General features: G+C 42.0%; 1 protein-coding gene across 2 annotated transcripts; it reads left to right on the forward strand.

Annotated features, from left to right (window-relative positions):
- The first annotated feature begins 8611 nt into the window (after positions 1-8611).
- LOC138108684 (b(0,+)-type amino acid transporter 1-like) lies at positions 8612-20546 on the forward strand. Of its 2 annotated transcripts, XM_069011666.1 has the most exons (6): positions 8612-9355; positions 11014-11147; positions 13953-14082; positions 16279-16403; positions 16857-16944; positions 17988-20546. In XM_069011666.1, the coding sequence occupies exons 1-6, from the start codon at positions 8612-8614 to the stop codon at positions 18219-18221; spliced, it is 1455 nt and encodes a 484-aa protein (XP_068867767.1). In that variant the 3' UTR covers positions 18222-20546. The 2 variants fall into 2 exon arrangements, with proteins under 2 accessions (XP_068867767.1, XP_068867768.1); XM_069011667.1 differs by lacking the exons at positions 16857-16944; positions 17988-20546 and adding an exon at positions 16514-16829 and having other exon boundaries at positions 8618-9355.
- Positions 20547-20715: the final 169 nt, after the last annotated feature.

Genomic DNA, 20715 nt, shown 5'->3' on the forward strand with positions numbered 1-20715 from the left:
TGGAAGCAAGCACAAGAGTTCTGAATAATGGGGAGCATTTTTTTTTTGCACACCTAGGATGACATAATTCAGCCATATCAGAACAAGGAAGAGAGGGAAGAATGCATTTTTTTTAATCTCCTGGGGAAATCCATTATAAGAACCCTAAGAGCATATCCAGAAATTTTGATTTTTTTGCATAAAGTTTCACCAACTTAACTTGCATGAACTAGAACTTCTCTGTATCTTCAAAAATGAGAAGCCATAGAGCAAAGGATAAACTAGAAGAAAGATTTGCAACAGTGCTTTGACTTACATAATTTCGTGTCTTTTGTTCATTAACATCCTTCTACCTCTTGCCATATCGTATACTGATCCTCCCAACTCCCAAAGGTTCTTCTGACAGGGCTCTGAACCAGCAGCCTGACACCAAGAGGACTTTGCTTAGGGTAACATTTGGACGTTTGCAGTCATCTCTGCTCTTTTGGTGTAATCACTAGGCTATAATTTTTTTTTAATCTTAACTGCACCTGAAGCTCCCCAGAACTTCCTGTTCTTATAGAGTGTCAAGGGGGCCCAACCACAAGCAACAGGATGAGTGGACACATCATTTAAATACCAAAATGGAGCACAGGTGTATTAGCTCAGAGCTAGTTCAGACCTCCGTTCTGATTCATCATTATAGCATGAAGACTTGCCCACTGGCCCCCATTTCCATGCAGAGAACCCAAACCTTATTCTGTGCCAAACATGCCTTCAGAGCCACAAGGCACAGCACAGTGAATGCCAAACATAGACTGAGGAAGGGAAATTCCATCTTGCTTCCTGAGCATAAACAAAGTGGTTGAGCACTGTAATACTGAAAAGTAGGTGCCAATGTTATGCACATATTACAAAAATAATAGCAGCAGTGTATTCATAACTCAGTGGGCTTACCTTTAATTATATCTGTAGGTTTTACAGACTTCCAAAGTACCTCTCTTGTTTCTGATGCATCCCTCTTCCTAGGCAGTTAGTCAAACACAGAACAAAACAAGAAATTCATTGAGTTGAAACAATGCGTTTTTAAATATGGCAAAATTCAAGCTCTTTTTGTGAGTCAGCTCTTCCTCTCTTGCAGTACAGAACCCTTGTCTTCAGCTAATCTGCTATCAGGGCCCAACAGCCGTTTGTGCATCCGCACCCCCAGTGCTGGGGTGGGGACCCAAGGGTAAGCCGGCATCTGGAGCAGAAAATGGAAAGGGCAGGGTGAGAGGGAAGAGAAGCACTTTGTTTTCCTGAGGGGGCTTGTGGGGGAGGAAACCACCACCCAGCCAGCTATACCTTTTCTGTCCCTGTGACACAGGGAGCAAAGAGCTTTGCAAGGGGGAAGTAGAGATTAGCTCTTCAAATGGGAATAATCAATTCCCATTTCCCTGGCACAGGAAAAGTAGGCACAAGACCACACCCTGCAGCCTGTGGCTTGCTTTGCCTACTGGCTTGAGCTGGCTCCAGACGGAAATCCAGTTTGGCTGGAAAACTTTGTCCCTCGTAATACATTCTGTTAGTGGATTGCAAATCAGGAAGTTTATATGTGTAAATAAGAGTGCCTTTCCACTCATTTTGGCTGAGGGCTAAGAATTAGAGGACAATATCTGTAGATGCATCCAATTTTCATTCAAGAGAACAATACTACTTAAGAGCAATTCCTGTACATCCATGTTACATCATGCTGACTGTATCACTGACAAGGGCAATTAGGGAGCTATGATCTCGAGACCAGAAAGAGTCTTCCAAACCTTTAAGCACAGTTCTTTTCTTCATACAATCTCAAATGCAAATTTACCAAATGGAATTAAAACCTGATCCCTATCTCCCACACATACTTCTCCTGGAAGGCCAAGAAAAGATTCTTAATCCATTTCATCCTTCCTTTTATTCATATCTATTTTTAGCTTTAACCAAAGCATATGGATGGGAGGAATTATAGTCTCAACACATCACTATCTTTCCAAGATCATTAGCTTTTGTGTTGGTAAAAATGCACAAAATGAAGCATTAGCTGGAAAATACGTTCATTGCAACTTCATAAAGCACCAGCCGGAGATGTAAAAGAGTGTCATAACTTATGTAACTTTTCCAGGCAAACAGTGGTTTTTCCTTTATATTTGACAGAGTCTAAGTGATGTTATAATTAAACAGCATTAAAATTAACCCCTTTGTCTTAGCTCTTTGAGAAGCTAGGTGGTAACTGGCATGGAGACTGGCTGAGCCCCCTTGACCCTGGCTAGGCTTATTCCAGGAGATCAACTTCACAGGGCTGGAAGCATGGCCCAGAGCCCATCGTACAGCTTATACCCACTCCACAAGTGAAATGTTTTGGGCACATAGGGGCAAACCCTGCCCTCACTCTGGCCCTGACTTTGAGCTGAAGCACATCCCACCCCTGCGTGGGGGGAGAGCAGTGGAAGGGTGATCTGCCTCACACGTGTTGACAGCAGCAGTGCCAGGCAAGGATAAGACACCCGGCCCCACCCTGTGCTCCCGAGTGTGGCCCAGGGAAAGCAAACAGGTGGAGGCAGCTCACAAAACTTTCAGCAGCTGCTGCAAGCAACATTACCCTGTTTTCCTTCCTAGGTGATGTTTACCGTGTGCTTTTCCTAGTCCCCTAGTAGTGGGGCAGGTCCTCTGCTGTGCCACACTACCAAAGCTGGTGCTTCCCCCACTTTTGTGATTAAGGAGAAGAAAAGAGGCAGGGGGGCAAACAGCCCTTCAGTCCTCGGGGTTATTGGGAGGAAGACGTTGGGGCAGCAGTGGGGCAGGCTGGGGAAGAGAGCTGCCTTCTGTGGGCCTGAAATGTCACTTCTGGTACAGGGTTATATTCAAAATAGGGAACAGTTTTCATGAATTTTTTAGGAATTCAGTTTAGTACCTGAAGTTACTATGTCCCCTTTTCACCTAAGAAAAACTTTAATTATTTGGGTCAATGTTATTATGATATTTCTGACAAGAATTGTACAGAGAAGACTATTTTATTGTAGAATGCTACTTAACAGAGTGAATATAGATTTACAGGTAAAGCTCTAAGTGTGTGTTGTAAAAGTTTGTTTTAAAAATAATAAAACTATTTTTTGTTAGTGATAGAATTTTGGCATGTTTAAATTCTATTTTTAATCTTGTTTGGTAGAAAGTTTTCATGAAAATGTTTATTTGTATTCTGGTAATGACAGCATTCATTTGATTATGATTCTGAAAAATAGACTTTGTATAGGACAAGATAATATAATCTTGAATTAAACTTAATAAATAAATGAAAACTTAATTCCAACAATTAAAAGCAGTTCTTAAGAGTACAAGCAAATGCAAATAAATTATTAAGGCTAATATAAGGTATTGCTAGGAAAAGAAAACAGGACAGATTGTGTGTGTGTGTATATGTACATATAGATACTACATATATATATATATATATATATATACACACACACATTGTATACATATATAGTTATAAACCCAGGAAATACAGAATGAAGGAAGAAATTAGTATAATTTCCCTCAGTTGGTGAAAGAAAAAGTAGCAATAGCACTTGATAAAGTAACTTGACCTGTGCATCCAGTGGTGGGATCAGTACTTTTGCAAGTCGTAATTACTTCTTTTCAGCTGTGGTTCTCATTTCATCAGTGTTTCAGCTTATTCCATCAGTATCTTCTAGAGCAGCTAGTATCATAGAATCATTAAGGATGGACCTCCAAGACCATCAAGTCCAACCTTTGACCAAATACCACCATGCCAACTAAACCCTAGCACTAAGTGCCACAACCAGTCGTTTCTTAGACACCACCAGGGACGGTGACTCGGCCACTTCCCTCTCCAGCCTATTCTAATCCTTAACCACCTTTTCAAAAAAAGGGTGAAAAAATTCTTCCTGATGTCCAACCTGAACCTTCCCTGATGCAGCTTGAGGCCATTTCCTCTCATCCTCAACCCTCTTCATTATCTTCCACAGTGGTGGCTAGATTGAGTTCTAGATGAGCTTTCACCTTTCTAATTTTCTTTCTACATGACCTAATGACATCCTTGTATTCTTCCTGAGTTGCCTGCCCCTTCTTCCAAAGGTCATAAACTCTTCTTTTTTTCCCCCTGAGTTCCAGCAAAACCTCCCTATTCAGTCGGGCTGGCTTTCTTTCCCGCTGACTCATCTTTTGGCATATAGGCACAGCCTGCTTCTGAGCCTTTGAGATTTCCTTCTACCTGGACCCCTTTGTTTTTAACTGGTGCAGTATGACACTAGCGGCTTCCTTTTGAACACACTACGATAACTAGACAAAATATTCAGTGTCTGATTGGGAACATGGGATAACAAATACACTTTAATAAAGAATGTCTGTAAAACAGAAGCAAATCTTCAAAAGTTTAATAGTTGTGGAACCAGAATATGCTGAGCCCTTGCTGAGCAGGAACAGGGAGGCTCAAGCTCAGCTGCAGGCTGTCTGCAGACCCAGACAAGGAGCACTAGCTCAGCTCATGGTAAATTATTTGGTTTAAGATTCACTCTTAACCCCCCAACTTCAGATCCGCTACTGTAAAATGACAGGGAAAACCAGTTACTCTAAATATAAACTAGCTCAGTTTTAGTTATGATTCTCATTGTGAAGCCTAGGGCTGTCCTGCATCCTCAGAAATGTCATTTCCACCCCACCATCCCAGTAGCCCAAGCTGGTTTTTTGTTTTGCTAGCTGCAGCTCATATTGGCATTTTTAAAATCCCAACCAGAGCTTTGCTGCAGAAGGAGCCCTGTTTTCCATGCCAGGGGCACTCTTGCCTTGGGAGCAACCACACACTGCTGGCCCCTGGGCACTACATGAAAGGAGCTGGTGGGACCAGTCCATCTCCAGTGGGGTGGAGGCCCAAAGTTGCACTCTTTCCAGGCTCAGATGTGAGAAGAGCCAGGATGCACTGGGAATGTAGAGCCTTAGAGTTAAACATATTTGACTCCCGTTCCCCAGGCAGATATCTCTCAATGAGTCCTCTTTCCTTTGTTTTCACACAGGACATCTGGGGTGTGTTGTCTCTCTGCCCCAATTTTTCTTCTGGGCTCAAGATGTATTTCAGAGCTCCACTTTCCTGGCCTTTATTTCCTCTCTGTTTTTAGTCAGGCATCTCTACTTATATGGCAAGCACAGGCACCAAGATCTGCCTACAACTGCAGTTCACATCTTGCATTTTGGAGGTGAGAGTCTTCAAATTTGATTTGTGGGTTTCCATGTTCTTAAATAGAGAAGGCCATCAAACCCACGCCTTACGTCCTAGATGAATTCTCTAATCTTTAGTACCTCTCATACAACTTGATGTTTGTTGTTTGGGGTTCTTTTTAATTAAAAAAAAAATTGATCCATGCACAATTTTATAAGTATAACATTGGTGTCTACCTCCAAAGAACCTTATGGGCAATGGTTTTGGCCACTCCACCCTCAGATTACAGGTTATTTTTAATCCCACACGGAGATTTGTAACTCTTTTCCAAGCATGGAACAGGGAAACCAAGCCCATAACTGTGTTCCAAATACCACTCCTCGGAACTAAAATTAAGTATTGCAAAATATTTGCCCACATGTTTTGCCTAGTTTTTACCAGACGTTGGCCTTTACTCTTTAAATTAGTTTTCTCTAGTCCTCAGAGTTACTCCTGAGATAAAAACAGCTGTAAGGACATTAAGGAGAGTTTTCACTCACACCTCAAATATAGCCTATTTGTGCTTCCTTAAGGCTGAAGATGTAATACTTAAGCTAGGCTTTCTTCTCAGTCAGGAATGCAAAATACCAATCCCAAATGTGGTCTGAGCCATGTCGCATTATTGCTCGGGACCAGTAGATGGCAACCACCCATTGCAGTGTCAAAGGTAAGTGAGATTCAGGTAGGGGATTTATTAGGTGACAGCTTGAGCAACAGAGCTCTGCTACTCCACGCGAGGAGAAAGCAGAACTTGTATTTTTCACTCCTTCTTATCCCTCTCCCTTTTGGAAGGCAGCAGTGAGTTGCCCTTTTACATAGTCAGTTTTGACAAATTATAATTATGACAATTCATTTGACTAAACTATCTTATGGTTGCTCCTTACTGCTCATATCAGTCAAAAAAAAAAAAAAAAAAAAAAAGACAATGGAAAAAAAAATCCAAAACAAATAGACTGCCTTAGCTTCCACAGGAATAGCCTCAAGTTCTTACCATTATTAATTAGATTCCTTATTACTTTATGTGGAAGCAGTTAGAACTGAGTAACAATGAATCTGAGATTAGAAGTAGACTTCCCTCTAGGAATTGACTGAGGCTATTGACATACCAGTTAATTAATTCTGGTTATATGAGTGGCCTCACAGAAATTTTTTTGACATGATCAAGTTTGAGAAATTCTAATTTTTTTTTTCCTACAACTTTAGATTACAAATTATTCATTTCTTGGAGCAAGAACAGTAGATTTGAAAAAATACCCTTTAAGAACCTTGCATTTACACTTCAGAAAAGAAGTTCCTTCATTAAAACAGGAGAAGAGTTAGAGAAATATATCTATAACCTTACTAGAAGGATACTTAACTGCCTGTAGTCTTATTAAGTTTTCCTTTAGCATTGATTTAACCATATTTTGTGCTTTTGTTTTCAATAAGGATTAATATACATCTTACATGTATTGATGCACACAGAAGTAGAGTCTCTGTAGTGCAGGAAAAAAACAGACCTTTAGACCTCTGAAGGATTCCAGCATCACCTTACAGTGTCATTTGCAATTTAAAAAAGAGTACACTACAACTAGCTAAACCAGGCAAGAAGAGCACTGGCACTTAGTAAAAGCAAACCAAAGTACTTTGTATTACTGGCATGCCTCCTTCCCAGTTCTCAACCACTTTGCAAACCATTAACTTGAAATGCATTAATTTGCACCCTTGCAGTACAAGGTGTATGTTTATTCTCAGAACTCACACCTTTGCTAGGGAGGCTTAAAAGGCCGACTTGACAGATAAAGTATAACCTTTGCTTTTGTTACAGCTACCGCTTGATCAGCTGTGAATTTCTGTGAGGTGACTTTGAAATTAGGAGAAAACCAGCTGGCATCCATTTCCTAGTGAATACTAGAGAGGTGATACTAGGAATAGCTTCTGAAATCCTTTATGAAACCCATCAAGCTTTTCTCATTATTTCCTTAATCTCATAATAATATTTATATTCTAAAACTCCCTACTTTTTAATGAGATTTGAGAGTTTTTTTCATCTTTAGTGATCTTAAAGGGCTTCAACCCGATTATAAAATTTGAGTAACTTTATTTGCCTTAGTATGCAAAATTATTCAACTTGTATATGTTGTTTTTCTTGTGGACCCATGAGTTTTGTTAAGGGTCCAAGAGTTATCTTGGATTCTTGCAGAGAACTGCAAAGCTAGTTAGATTTTTGTTTTTGTTTTTGTTTTTTTTACAGAATGGCAAAGAAAGAAAAGTCTGAATGATTTAGAAGGAATTTTTAGAGAAACAATAAAAATACTGCTCTGTTCGTAGTCATGCTTTTTTAAGCTCAAATATTTGAGGAGGACAGATAGTTTTAAAGATTCAAGGTCTGTCGTTGCCATGAGGGTCAGAGAAAGGTCTCACTTCTGGTATTTATCACAACAGAAGTTTGCAAGAGACCTCCAAGGACAGTAACTCTCCAGTAAAGTTTAGTTCATGTTCAAGGGAATCCATGTGGAAATTCCCTTCCACTCAATACTTCATACACATCACTGATCACAAAATACACCCTCATGCAATGTAATAGTCATACTTATAGCAGGACCTGCCTCAAGGTCTGGAATTCTATGTGTTAGATATCTAAGTAAGGGTCAGATGTATCTTCAAAGCTTGTGCCACGTTTCTCTCATGTGTGCGTTGAAATGTGTGCACAATGAGCTGTGACAAAGTGCTCTGAAGATCATAGTCTGGTAAAAGTGTGCACACCTTATGTACAATGGTAAAAAGGCCCTGGAAAAATGTAACTGGAGCCTTTTCACTCTTCTGCACTTTCTAAAATTGGAAAAAGCCCATATTGTCCCCTAATACTGTGCAGAAAAAGAATCTCTGGACTGTTTTTAGCAAAACATTTCTGTTTCTTTGATCGAGACACTGGAAATGTTCCTTGTTGAGCAAAGCCATAGCATGTTGGCTGGCAGACTTGTTTGTTGGATCATGCTACAGTGAAGAATGAAAATATGATTGAGCACTGAAGCGAGTGCTTGAACATTGACTTTTAAACAAAGAATAAAGTACAGATTTGCATGGGGACTGTGCTTACCTGATCCTTATTTCAGATACTGTTTGAAGCATAATTTGAAGGAGAGATAACCAGGATCACAGTCCAGTAATGCTGAGTGATTCTGAGGTGGTGCTGGATATTATCCATTACCATTGCTTGCAATGAGATTCAGAGATAATCAAACTCAGCATAATAAATCACCAAGATAAGATGGGTAATTAAAGAATGTGAAATGCAGAAGATAAGTTTGTGTTTCTCAACAGTGTTCAGCGTGACCTTTGTAATTATTGACTAAACCTTAAAGCCTAAGGTAGTCCTTATTCAAATGCCTTAATCCTTTTTCACATTCTCTCCTTTCAACAACATCTCACATTTCCACAATGAGGGAAAGGAAGATGACAGATCCACTTCATTCGTCCACAGATCTGAGTGAAGGGAAGGAGAAGTTAAGACTGAAACAAGAAGTTGGCCTGATTAGTGGTGTGTCATTAATTGCAGGCACCATGATAGGCTCGGGAATCTTTATGTCCCCTGAGTGGGTACTACATCACATGGGGAACCCTGCCAGCAGCCTGCTGATCTGGGCAGCATGTGGTCTCCTGGCCATGTTTGGAGCCTTGTCGTACGCTGAGCTTGGAACAATAATTAAAGAGTCTGGAGGAGAATATATTTACATTTTGAGGATTTTTGGTTCTTTTCCTGCTTTCCTTTTTGCCTACACTTCTGTCATCCTGGTGAGACCAGCTGGTTTGGCAGCTGTCTGTCTGAGCTTTGCTGAGTACGCCATCGCGCCATTCTACCCAGGATGCTCATCTCCACAGGTTGCCATCAAATGTACAGCTGCTGCCTGCATCTTGATTTTAACTATCATCAACTGTCTCAACGTGAGGCTGGCGACATCTGTTATGAACATTTTTACAGCTGCCAAGCTCTTGGCTTTGTTGGTGATTGTGGTGGGTGGGTTGGTGCTGCTTGCCAAGGGACAAACTCAGAGTTTTCAGCATGGTTTTCAAGGCACGACTGCAGGTGTTGGGGCAGTTGGAGTGGCATTTTACCAGGGACTCTGGTCCTATGATGGATGGAACAACCTAAATTATGTTACTGAGGAACTGAAGAAGCCTGAGGTGAGTGAATGAGTGAATGAGTGAGTGAGTGAGTGAGTGAGTGAGTGAGTGAGTGAGTGAGTAAGTGAGCTGGGTTTTACTTAATCCTGCTGTTAATATGTTTGATTCTATCTGTGATTGTGTTACAAAAGGTGATCAAGGGGTTTACAGTGAGGGTGGTGAGACACTGACACAAGCTGTGGATGCCCCATCCCCAGAAGTGTTCAAGGCTAGCTTGTGTGGGGCTTTGACCAACCTGGTGTAGTGGAAGGAACCCCTGCTCATGGCATGGGGGTTAGAACTAGGTAATATTTAAGATCCCTTCCAATCCAAATCATTTGTGATCCTATGAAAGTCCTAAAATACTCCATTGATTGGAAAAAAATTATTAGGTAGCACTTGGATGCTTTGGGGATGAAGTTTTATCTCAGTGTTTAGAGGATCTTGCTGTAGATTTGTTCAGAAAAGCACTCACTGCTATAATCCATAAAGGATTCTGAACACCACATGTTCCCTTAAAGATTTGATCCATAATCTATGCATCAGAAAACTCAGAAAACTACTTTATCTCTCCCTGTTGCATGGAGGGGCAATTTAAGAGCAAGCTAAGGCTCACTGAAAAAGGAGTCTAACTCTCTGAATGATCTCTATCTTTAAACATCTACATTTTAGCATTGTGCTATAGGCACTGAAGTAGCTCACCTGCATCTCACATCTGCCTTCTCTGCACCATATTACCCATTTTCACAGATCAAACACTGCAGCAGTGAACAACTCTTACTTTGCAAGAGTTGCGTGAGTGCAGAGTTTATAGAGTGTGCTTTCTACCAGTGCAGCACACAAGATCCTGAAGATTAAATGAAAATACAGAGTTAAATATTAACCTCAATGGCAGCAAAGATTCCAGGGCCACTCTCTCCCACAGGATTGTGAGCACTGATATTCAGGCCCTTCCAGAGTGGAGACAACAACATTAGGAATTGCTATATCTTTCCTGTGTTGAGAATGGGGAATGCAAAACTTGATATTTCAGGTTCTCAGTTGCCATTTCCCAGTACTTTCAGTTGCGTATGACACTGTTGATTTTATTGAGTCTTATAATGATCCTGTGGTGTTCTAAGACACAATCCTGCCATTAAGAAAAGAAATATTTCCTTCCTAGAGCAAATCCTCTTTGAGATCTTGGTATCAAACCCCTGTTCTGATTTAAACTGTAGAGAAGTTAAATGGGATGCAGCACACACTGGAACTTTGTCCATGGCAGTGAGATGTTTATGGGAAGATGCAGCACACCAGGAGACATAACACACTAGTAACGAATAAATCAGTGTTAAAGTAATCAAGAAGTATGCAAAAGACATCTTGGGCAGCTTATGAATCAAAATCTTTTTAATAAGGTTTGGTGGGTCCTTTTTGTTAGATTTATTTTTTTGGTTGGTTGTGAGGTTTTTCAGACTAACTTTGGAACTGTACAACCTCACCGTTTGCCTGACATCTTTGGGAGACTGGTGTGAAAACTGCCATGTGAATCTGGATCTGTGTTTTGTTCTGAGGAAAAGCTTAGGGAGCAGAGGAATTTGAATGAGAGACGTGGGTGGTGGCAAAAACAAAACAAACAAAAAAAGCACAGTGCAGGCATAAATGTGCTGCACCTAACACTGCTGTCATCCCTTTTCCAGGTGACCCTTCCCAGAGCTCTGATGATTGCCATTCCTTTGGTTACGTGCCTGTATTTGCTGGTAAACATGAGCTACTTGGCAGCCATGACTCCCTCGGAGCTGCTGTCTTCAGGAGCTGTGGCCGTCACTTGGGGGTGAGCTCTGCGTGGGGCAACACAGGCAATGCAGCCCCACAAAATACTGGTTCTCTCCTGAGTTTCAGGAGATTTAAATGTTATTCCCAGAGGGAATGGCAGCACTGCATTGATCAGGCCAGGAAGACCTGTCAGGCCATGTTACAGAGAAGAAGAGGGTGACAAAGATGCTCAGAGGGCTGAAGCACACTGCTGTCTGAGAGTGCTGGGACTGTTCAGCTTGGAGGAGAGAAAGCTCCAGGGAGACCTTATAGCATGTTCCAGTGCCTGGAGAGGCTACAAGGGAGAGCTGGAAAGGAAGTCTTTACAAGGGCCTGTAGAGGTAGGACAAGCAGGAATGGCTTCAAATTGAAAGAGAATGGGTTTAGATTAGACATAAGGAAGAAATTCTTTCCTGTGAGGGTGGTGAGGCACTGGCACAGGTTTTGCAGAGAAGCTGTGGATGCCCCATCCCTGGAAACATTCGAGATCAGGTTGGAGGGGGCCTTGAGCAACCTGATCTAGTGAAAGATGTCCCTGCTCATGGCAGGGGCTTGGAACAGGATAATCTTCAAGGTCCATTTCAACCCAAACTGTTCTATGATTCTATAATTCTGTGGTTCTGTGAGGCCAAGCCTGACCAGCTCCATCTGGCCATGGTCTCCAAGGTGCATCTAGGCTACCAAGATGGCCCATCCCTTACTCCCCATTCTCATTCATTTACACTGGGAACCTGTAGCTCCCCCCCCCCATGTTTTACCTCATGGAAAGTGTCCATAAAGGAGAGGTGAAGGTCACACCAGGAGCATCTCCCCACAGGCACTGGGAATGCAGCAAGGGTACATATCCAGACCGGGGGACTGAGAAATGACCCACATTTTAGATATTTCCAAATATCTAAATGAAATGGAGAGGGCAATGTGCTGCCCTGCTAATGCAGAAGTGGGGGGCTGGGAATGAGACAAGAGCCAACTGTGTGAATCCTGTCCACTTGGTACCTGGAATTTACAGCAGACCAGAGTCTTTTGGCTCGGTTTCTCCATCTGGGGGGAGATGGAAAATGACACTGATCTCAACAACACCTTTGAGAGGTGTTATACACAGGTTGGGTAGCCTTTGGTAACTGTAACTTCAATTGGCTTGTGCTTTTCCAGAGCTACAGAGAAACAGTTTCTACATCTCATCAACCTGAAGTGTTTGGTGATATTAAAAGTTTCTGTGCAAGACAAGGAATTTAGGAAGAAGAAACCATCAGGAGAGGTGTAGACAACATCAGTGGTCTTCCACCAGAACACCCAGCCTTTGTCTAAATATTTCCAAAGACACAGAATCCCTGATAGCCCTTAATGAGTTGTCTGGCAGAAATGATGATATGGTGTATCCACGGATTATGTGCTGCTCATCCTCTTCCTAAAAAGTCAGCAGCAGCTTTGCTTCTGTGTGCATTTCACAAGATCTCCCATTTGAAGATCTGACTGAGCTCTTGCTGGATGTGTTCCCTAATAGCCTTTCACGTCATTATGAGTAGGATCTTTTAAAGGTCTAGTGCTTTGTTTGAGCATGTCACAAAGCCTCACTAGCCTGCAGTGTCATGAACTTTCCCTGCACTTCCTTTCCCATCATTCCTAATTAACAAGTTATTCTTGAGCTTCCTCCTTTGTAACACATCTCCTTTTCCTGCCTGATTAACCTTTTCACCCAAGAGTGCAATTCAGGAAGAAATACTGAACTAGTGACAGGAAAGCTGGGCACTCAAAGGCTGAGGGACAGGTAGGAAGCCAGACTCTGAGGAGGGGGTGATGTCTGTGGCTCACAAGCAAGAGATGCAGCTATTCAGGCCATTAAGAAAGAATGGGAGGAGTATAAGGAAGCCAGTGGAGGACTTGTCACATTTAAATGCATTTATTCCCCATATGAGAGGAAAACTGCCCGAAAGAAACATTGTTCAGTGGTGAGAGGTGCAACCACAAAAGGAGCTGAGGAAACTCTTCACTGTGTTTCTTTGATGACAGTGATTTAACAGCAACTGCAGGTTTCAGTTTGCTTGTAAATAAAGTGATCTAAAAAGCATCTGAGTTTTGAATTTTTGCCAATTAGATAAAGAGTGTTTGTGTATGTGATAATTACCCCAAACACCAGCATTTATTACTCAATTAATACTCTTAATGCTGCTTCATTTCAGAAAACAATCTTCACTTTTAGATGAGAAGATTATTGTTCCTTCCAAATGTTTACCTTGAACTCCGTTTGTAACCCTGCTACTTCTTCTGTTAAGGAGAAAGCAAACCAGAAATGTCTGAACATGCTGTAGAACCAAACATCTGGAATTCAAACCATTGCTTTGGCTTAAGCCTGATTCACAGAATAGCAGTAATAGGTGGATGTGGGATTAAAGGGTTAAAATCTTATGCATAATGAAGAAGAGGTTATAACACAGAATATTTCTTCCAGTGTGACAGGAACAGTTTTTCTGTGATTTCCAAGCTAATATTTTTGGTTGTGATAGCAGTATCTTCAGGCTTTTTGCCACAGCATCAGTGCACAAAAAAGGTGGTTTTGCCTGTGGTGACAGCTTTGTACACCACTGCAGTGTGGATAGAAGTAGATATATATATACCAAGGAGGAAGAAAAGCTGTCAGACAAGACATACTTGCTAGTTGCTAAATATTATGGGAATTGCAAGACTTTAAATCATTAGAAAGACTTTGGGAAAAAATTCAGTGTAATACAAGAACAATGGAGGGAAGAAACCTGTCTGGTTCTAGAGTGAGTATTCAATACATCTGTGAACTGCATCTCATGCTGTGTACTCTTTGCCACCTCAGGGACAAAGTCCTGGGCAGCTGGGCATGGCTCATCTCCCTGTCAGTGGCCCTGTCTACGTTTGGTTCATCGAATGGCACGTTCTTCAGCGGAGGCCGCGTGTGCTACATTGCTGCCAGGGAGGGCCATATGGTAAGCACAAAAAAAGGGTCTGGTTTGCTTTGAGCAACTTCACCTTCTTGTGACACTACAGCAGAGAGGAAAACACTGTGTGTGTTCAACTGGCAGAGCAATAGCTCTTGAAGGGATTTGTTCCTTGCTCAAAGACTTTAATCCCCATCTCCTTCCTGTTGTCTCTGGGCTTTCTTCTTCAGTCAGGTACTTTCAAAAAAGTACATATTCACATCTGGCCTGAATTTTAAGAACACCTTTGAAATGAACCACTCAGATACTGCTGCACTGGGGCACCAGGCACAGGTTGTGGGGTGACCCAGTCAATATACCTGCCAGGGAAGGGGAACCTGGCCATGCTTGTGTGTGGTAAGGCACCTTTGCCTGCACTGGGAAGATAGCCCAGCACCAGCCAGCTGCCTTCACATGTTATACTGACTACACAGGTTGGTCTCAAGGGTGTTCCAGCCTTCTCATGGGTAGTGCAGCTTAGATGCAGCATAGGATATCTCTGCTCTTCAAGCCTTATAGCAATTACAAGGTGACACCAAACCTCACATCTCTTCTAGCTTGGGTTTATCACTGGTTTTGTTAGGTGGGCCAAATCTGGTAGCCCAGTGGAGGTCAGGCTGCTGCAGCTCCCTCTTCCCTGGTCCAACCAGTAAGTCCAGCATGTATTCCCAGTAGCCACACGCATGCAAACACAGGTATGAAACACATTTATATACACACACACATACATGTATAGCTGTATATGTACATACACAGACAGCAGGGCACATAAAGCTGCACATACAGACACACCTGGGGCTCACACAAACATCAGCACTAACAGCACCAAGGGCATTTGTTACCCTCTCTGGCTGATCAGGGGTCTGTTAGTGGGAAATACATATAGAAATATATGTACACTGTAGGTCCCTCCAGCGGCTGGGCTGACATTCAGCCCCTGGATCCCAGTCTCCCCATTTGCTGGTACCTGGGCATACAAACTTCTCAGGTTGCTGCCCATCCCAGCTGCTGATACAGACCCCCTCACTCACAGGTACAGCCCCCAAACACAGTTAACCACACTGCTCCACAAAGAAGAGAAAAAAGGCTGAGCTGCATTTGTCTTCCTCTGTTTTGAGCAGGCCTCTTGTGTTCCTCCTGAACCTCTCTGCATTTTTTGGTCCTTCCCACCCATAGCATCTGGCATTCCTGTTCTCAGGTGCAAAGGCACTGGAATAGGTTGCACAGAGAGGCTGTGGATGCCCCATCCCTGGAAGTTCAAGGCCAGGTTGGATGGAGCTTTGAGCAGCCTGGTCCAGTGAAAGGTGTCCCTGCCTACAGCAGGGATGTTGGAACTAGATGATCTTTAGGGTCCCTTCCAACCGAAATCATTCTATGAAACTGTGATTTCATCCCAGCTCTGTTCCTGGTTCACAGCAGAGAATCTTTTATGCATATGAATGACCAAGTTGGTGGAAATGACTGGACTGGTGGTTGCTGGTTTTGGTGGTTCCTGGTTTCGGTGGTTACTGGTTCCTCAACTTCTCTCTCTAAGGACAGTGCCTGCTGTATCATGGCAAGTTCTGTGCTGAGAAGTGCACAGATGGTCTGAATTTGACCATACCAGACTACGAGCTAAACATTTATGCCATTTCTCAGACACTCAAGATTTTGGTTGGGAATTAAAAAAAAAAAAAATAAAAGAAAAAAAGAGAAAGTAGCATTTGTCATTAAACTTTCCCAATGAAACAAACCATAAAGAGGCTATTAAGCCTCTCTGTGTTCTGAAACAAATCCTGGTTTAATTTGTAGTTATGTAAATGTTTCAGGGTTAGTCCTTGGCTCATTTTCCAGTCATCCCAAGAGAAGTCAAGTCCCAGAGAGATGTGATAGAGGGCAGAAGAGTGGGTCCCTGGCAAAAGGTCCTGGTGGTGGTCAGGAAAGCTCTAATTTGACTCAGTCTGTCACATCAGTAGTTTGAAAACCTCATTTTGTCTGCTCAAATTGAGAATATTTGATATGAAACCAGTGAGACACAATAAAAATACCCTTGAAAGAGTTTTCTGTATTTACACTCCTCGGAGTTGGTTTGATTTTATATGCTGATTATTTGCTGATTACGAGTGGCTCTGGCTGCAGGCAAAGCTCCCACCAGCAGCTGAGGGGGATGATTGAGGACCTCTGGGTCCATGATATGATGATCCAGTGTTTTGCTTTGTTTTTCAGCCAGCTATTCTGTCCATGGCTCACGTGCGATGCCTCACACCCTCTCCTGCTCTACTGTTCACGTCTGCGATGTCTTTAATAATGATAATTTCAGGAACCTTCACCAGTATCGTGAACTTCTTCAGGTATGTGTGTGTAGGGTTTCTGTTTACATCTCCTGTGCTCCAGGGTTTATAAGTATTTATAACATTGTATAACATTGTTCATAAGTATTTCCTCGCAATATCTTTTTGAGGCTGGGCTATTGCTTTCTAACCAATACTGGGGAGAGGAGGAGGGAAGAAAGAAAAGAAAGAGCTTGGGAACCAGCACCTTTGCAATGCACGAATGCTTCTGTCACTATAGACTTAACTGAATGTGATTCATCCTAATTGAAATGTATCTGTAATATTCAGGTAATTTTAAAGTTCTCATTGTTTGTGCTAGAAAGGAAGTGAATGGAAGAACTACTAAATTTATATCAATATTCACCTTTTTAATTTAAGATATGAACATCTGGGATCTGCAAGGCAGGCCTGACATTCCTGGATGATCACACCCCAGGTTTAATGCTGTCTAATTTTTTCCTTTTTTTCCAGTTTTATGGCATGGCTTTTCTATGGCATGACTATTTCTGGGCTCCTGTATTTAAAAATCAAGAAACCAGAACTGCCAAGATCTTACAAGGTAAAGTAATAACATGAAACACTCACATATTTTCATACCTTGTTCAAATGACTAAGAGAACATTAAGAGAAAAGAGTGAGCACTGGTGGCTTATAGATTTAAAGTGGTTGTCCTTCCTTTTTTAATTTCAAGTTTTGTCTCAGCAAAGTCAACAAGGGGCGAGATAGTGTGAATATACAGGCATCAGTCAAGGTTGAATTCTCTGTCTTGATAAGCTAATAATGCCCTGCCTCCTCGCTATGGGAAATATATCTACCATATCCTCTTTTTTTCTAAAAGATTTAAGTGGTAAATGAAATATGATCCTGATCAACAAGATAATCACCTGTTTATGCTCGCAGACCTTGGGCAATACCCTTGGAGGGTAGCCCAGGCGTAAGAACCTTGCAGAGGAAAAAATAACTCAGGCGGGGTGTCCCAAGTCCTTTGAGATGACATGGGGACAGGTTTGTTCCCCAAAAAACAGATAAAAGGAAGGAAATCAGGAGTCACATGTTCTTCCCCTGATGCTATGAGCGAGCTGATCTGCAGTGCTTCCTCAGTGACTGAGGATTATTAGTGAATGCACAAGGCACCCTCCTTTGAGGACGGGTGGCTTCAAATTGAAGTTTAAATGCTTTCTGACCAGGCTTACAGAAATTGCCACCAAGATTCCCTGTCCACCTGTCTGTCAACACATGGATAAACCTTTTTGTGCAATGGTGCTAAGCTGATTTGTATACAATTACTCTGTGTTTTGTCTACAGCTTGGCTTTTAGATGCAAGATAGTAGAGAGAGCCAGAACAGACCTGGTACAAAAGCCAGTAGTTTGCATCTTCAGGTCTAGGCGGGCAGGAAAGATCAGGAGTTAAGGTGTGATATGGTGGTGTAGCTCTTGCAGGGGTGCTCAGCCTTTGAGTGGGAGTAGGCTGGGAAACAGGATTGCTGAATTAATTGGTATTTCTAGGTAATACCCCAGGTTGCAGAAAGGTTTCCAGAGTTGTCCAAACCCACAGTGGCCCAGAATTACATGAGTCTTTATGCTGATGTTTTCCTTTCACAGGTCCCAATTATCATCCCCATAATCGTGCTGATGGCAGCTGTGTACCTGGTGTTAGCTCCCATCATTGATCAACCCCAAACAGAGATCCTCTACATCGTCCTGTTCATTTTCAGTGGCGTCATTTTTTATTTCCCACTGGTTCACTTCAAGTACCACCCTCGCTTCTTAGAGAGAGTCACTTTACACCTCCAGTTGTTGCTGGAAGTTGCTCCAACTACCAAGGATGCAAACTGAGATAACATCTGCCCTTCACATGGCTGCCTGCACCTCATGGTTTATCCCAGCACCTTGGTTTTCAAGGCTCAGAAAATATTCTTCTGTAAAGAGGAATGAGTAGAATGAGAGTGACACTAAGTGTCTAGGTGAGATGGACTACAGCTATGACTCCTCATGTTTCCTTAAAATTTTGGGGACATGTCTTTCTCCTTTTCAGCTCTGCCTTGGCAAATGACATATATATTCCAAAGGAATATGTGCTTTTATACTTTTCGTCCCAAGAAGGGCTGTTTCTCAGAATCTCAGATGTTATATTTCAAGGTAAAAGGCAGCAAAAGACAGACAATGAAATATTATTCCAATAGCAGGCTGGATCCCTAAGCCTTTCCTGGCAATGCCTTTAATTATTTACACCCAGTTTTGCCCACTGTGACTGCAGAGCTTCTCAAATCAATAAAGCAATGGCTCATCATCACAACAAATAAAACCTTTTCCACTCTGGTATTTACTCTGGGAAGACCTTGCTTCTTCCAGTCCCAGCTGCACAGTAGCGACAGTTCTTTCTCTGTCTCAAAAATCATCCCACATCTCCCACAGAGAAACCTCTGACACAAGGCAAGAAACGCTTTAAAGCTCTGTCAGTTTGCTCAGTTGAGAATGCACTTCTCATCTGGGATCCATCCATTCATGATGTGGACACAAGCAGCATCACTCAGGTACCAACAGTCACCCAGCATGCTTCCCATAATTCCCCTGGAGACAAATAACTTATTTTGTGACAAAGTGAGAAAAAAAAAAATACAAAAACATAGCACCAACCAAAAATCCCAAGAGCATTTGTGCCAGCAAGATATTCTCGTTGGGAGTTAAATGAACCATGTACTGGGCTACTTTGGGAGAAGTGTGGCCAGCAGATCAAGGAAATACTCTACGTCTCTTTGGACTCAACACCTGAAATCATGCATCCAGTGTTGGGCTCTGCTGTTCAAGGTGGAGTTATAAAGAGCACCTGGGCCCTTCTTTGTAATGGCAACTCAGAGCAACTGTCACAAGCTGCGACTTGAGATGTTCAGGCTAAACTTGAGGAAAATTTCTTCACCATGAGGGCAGTGCAGCCTTGGAGTAGTGTGCAGGAAGATGGTGAGATCTCAGTTCTCTTACATTTTGCACCACAGCCATTTCCACTGATCTCTATGATTCTAAAGGCACAGCATAAAAGTCACGGGCTGTCCTTTCACCCTCGCCTAACACACTGAATTCACTGTTGTTTCCCATTATCCTGAGGCGCAACTGTTTTTATCCTGTTCCAGGGGAAGGAGAGGTATTATATGCTGTTTTCTTCCCATTTTTCTAGATTGTTCCAGAATGAGACCTGTCCTGTCATAGACTAAAAAGGTCTAGGAGTTAGTCCCTAAAATGCCTTGTTAGATCTTAAAGTACTAGAAGTTTTTCAGGTCAGAAAGTTTTCTGTCAGCATTCTTCTACAGAACCTGCTACAACCCTGCTACCTTTTACCTAATGTGCTTGGATCCTAGAACAGGGTCACTTGATCCTCCAGTCCTCTTCCAGCCCATCTCAGAGCTGTGTATCTGATTACAATCTCATTCTGCAATGCCACCCCCTCTGTTCCTCTGAGTGGTGATACCAGCAGTTACAGGGATGAACCAACAGTCTGCTTTTCCAAGTGTTAGGTATGATAATGGAATAGGCCAGTTGCCTCTCATCCAAATCCTTCAATTAAACAGTGTTTAGGAGGATTTCCTTCCACTGATTTTCACTGGAGTTGCCAACAAAGGCCAATGAAGGAACAGTTTTTCCTCCTGAATCCCTTGACAATGTAAAATTCTTGGGATACCTCTCTTAAAGGAGGAGATTTACTTAGAAGGACTGATGAGGTTAGGAGCTCTAGGTTACATTCCCCCCACTGCCCCAGTCTCTTCATCTGGTGTCAGGGAAACTTCTTAACTGAGCTGCATCTCAGCTACTTATCTAAAAATTAGGATAATACAATTTCTCTGATTATAATTTTTTTGAAACAATCTCTTTTTCTTACACGTATTTATGAAGCCTATCACATGGGGCTGTGCTCTAATAAAGAACGTGAAAAGAGTTATCATTTTGAATAAATAGCCTTTATATGTTATTGGTTTGTGTATGGGTATAGGAGAGCTGGAAAGCTGCAATTATCATACTTTGTGCCAATCTCATTTTCTATAGATATTATTGTAACAAGATTTTATTTATGTTGCCTAGGATTTGCAGGTGTTTATAATGCCAAAACAAGATCTGAAAGCTTAGAGAATTGCAAGTTAATTACAATAAAATGGGCTTAATTACAATGAAGTGAGTTCATGTGTCTGTTTCTGTTTTTCATCCAAGAAAGACAATTCCATAGAAATTTTACGGCATGATCATAAACAATCAGCACCAGGCTTATCTCTGCTTGGTCAGAAGGTCTAACAACATGCGTGGGTGCTTATATGTGCATACACTCATTTTTCAGAATGACTGC

Source organism: Aphelocoma coerulescens, chromosome 3, assembly GCF_041296385.1.
Source record: "Aphelocoma coerulescens isolate FSJ_1873_10779 chromosome 3, UR_Acoe_1.0, whole genome shotgun sequence".
NCBI lineage: Eukaryota > Metazoa > Chordata > Aves > Passeriformes > Corvidae > Aphelocoma > Aphelocoma coerulescens.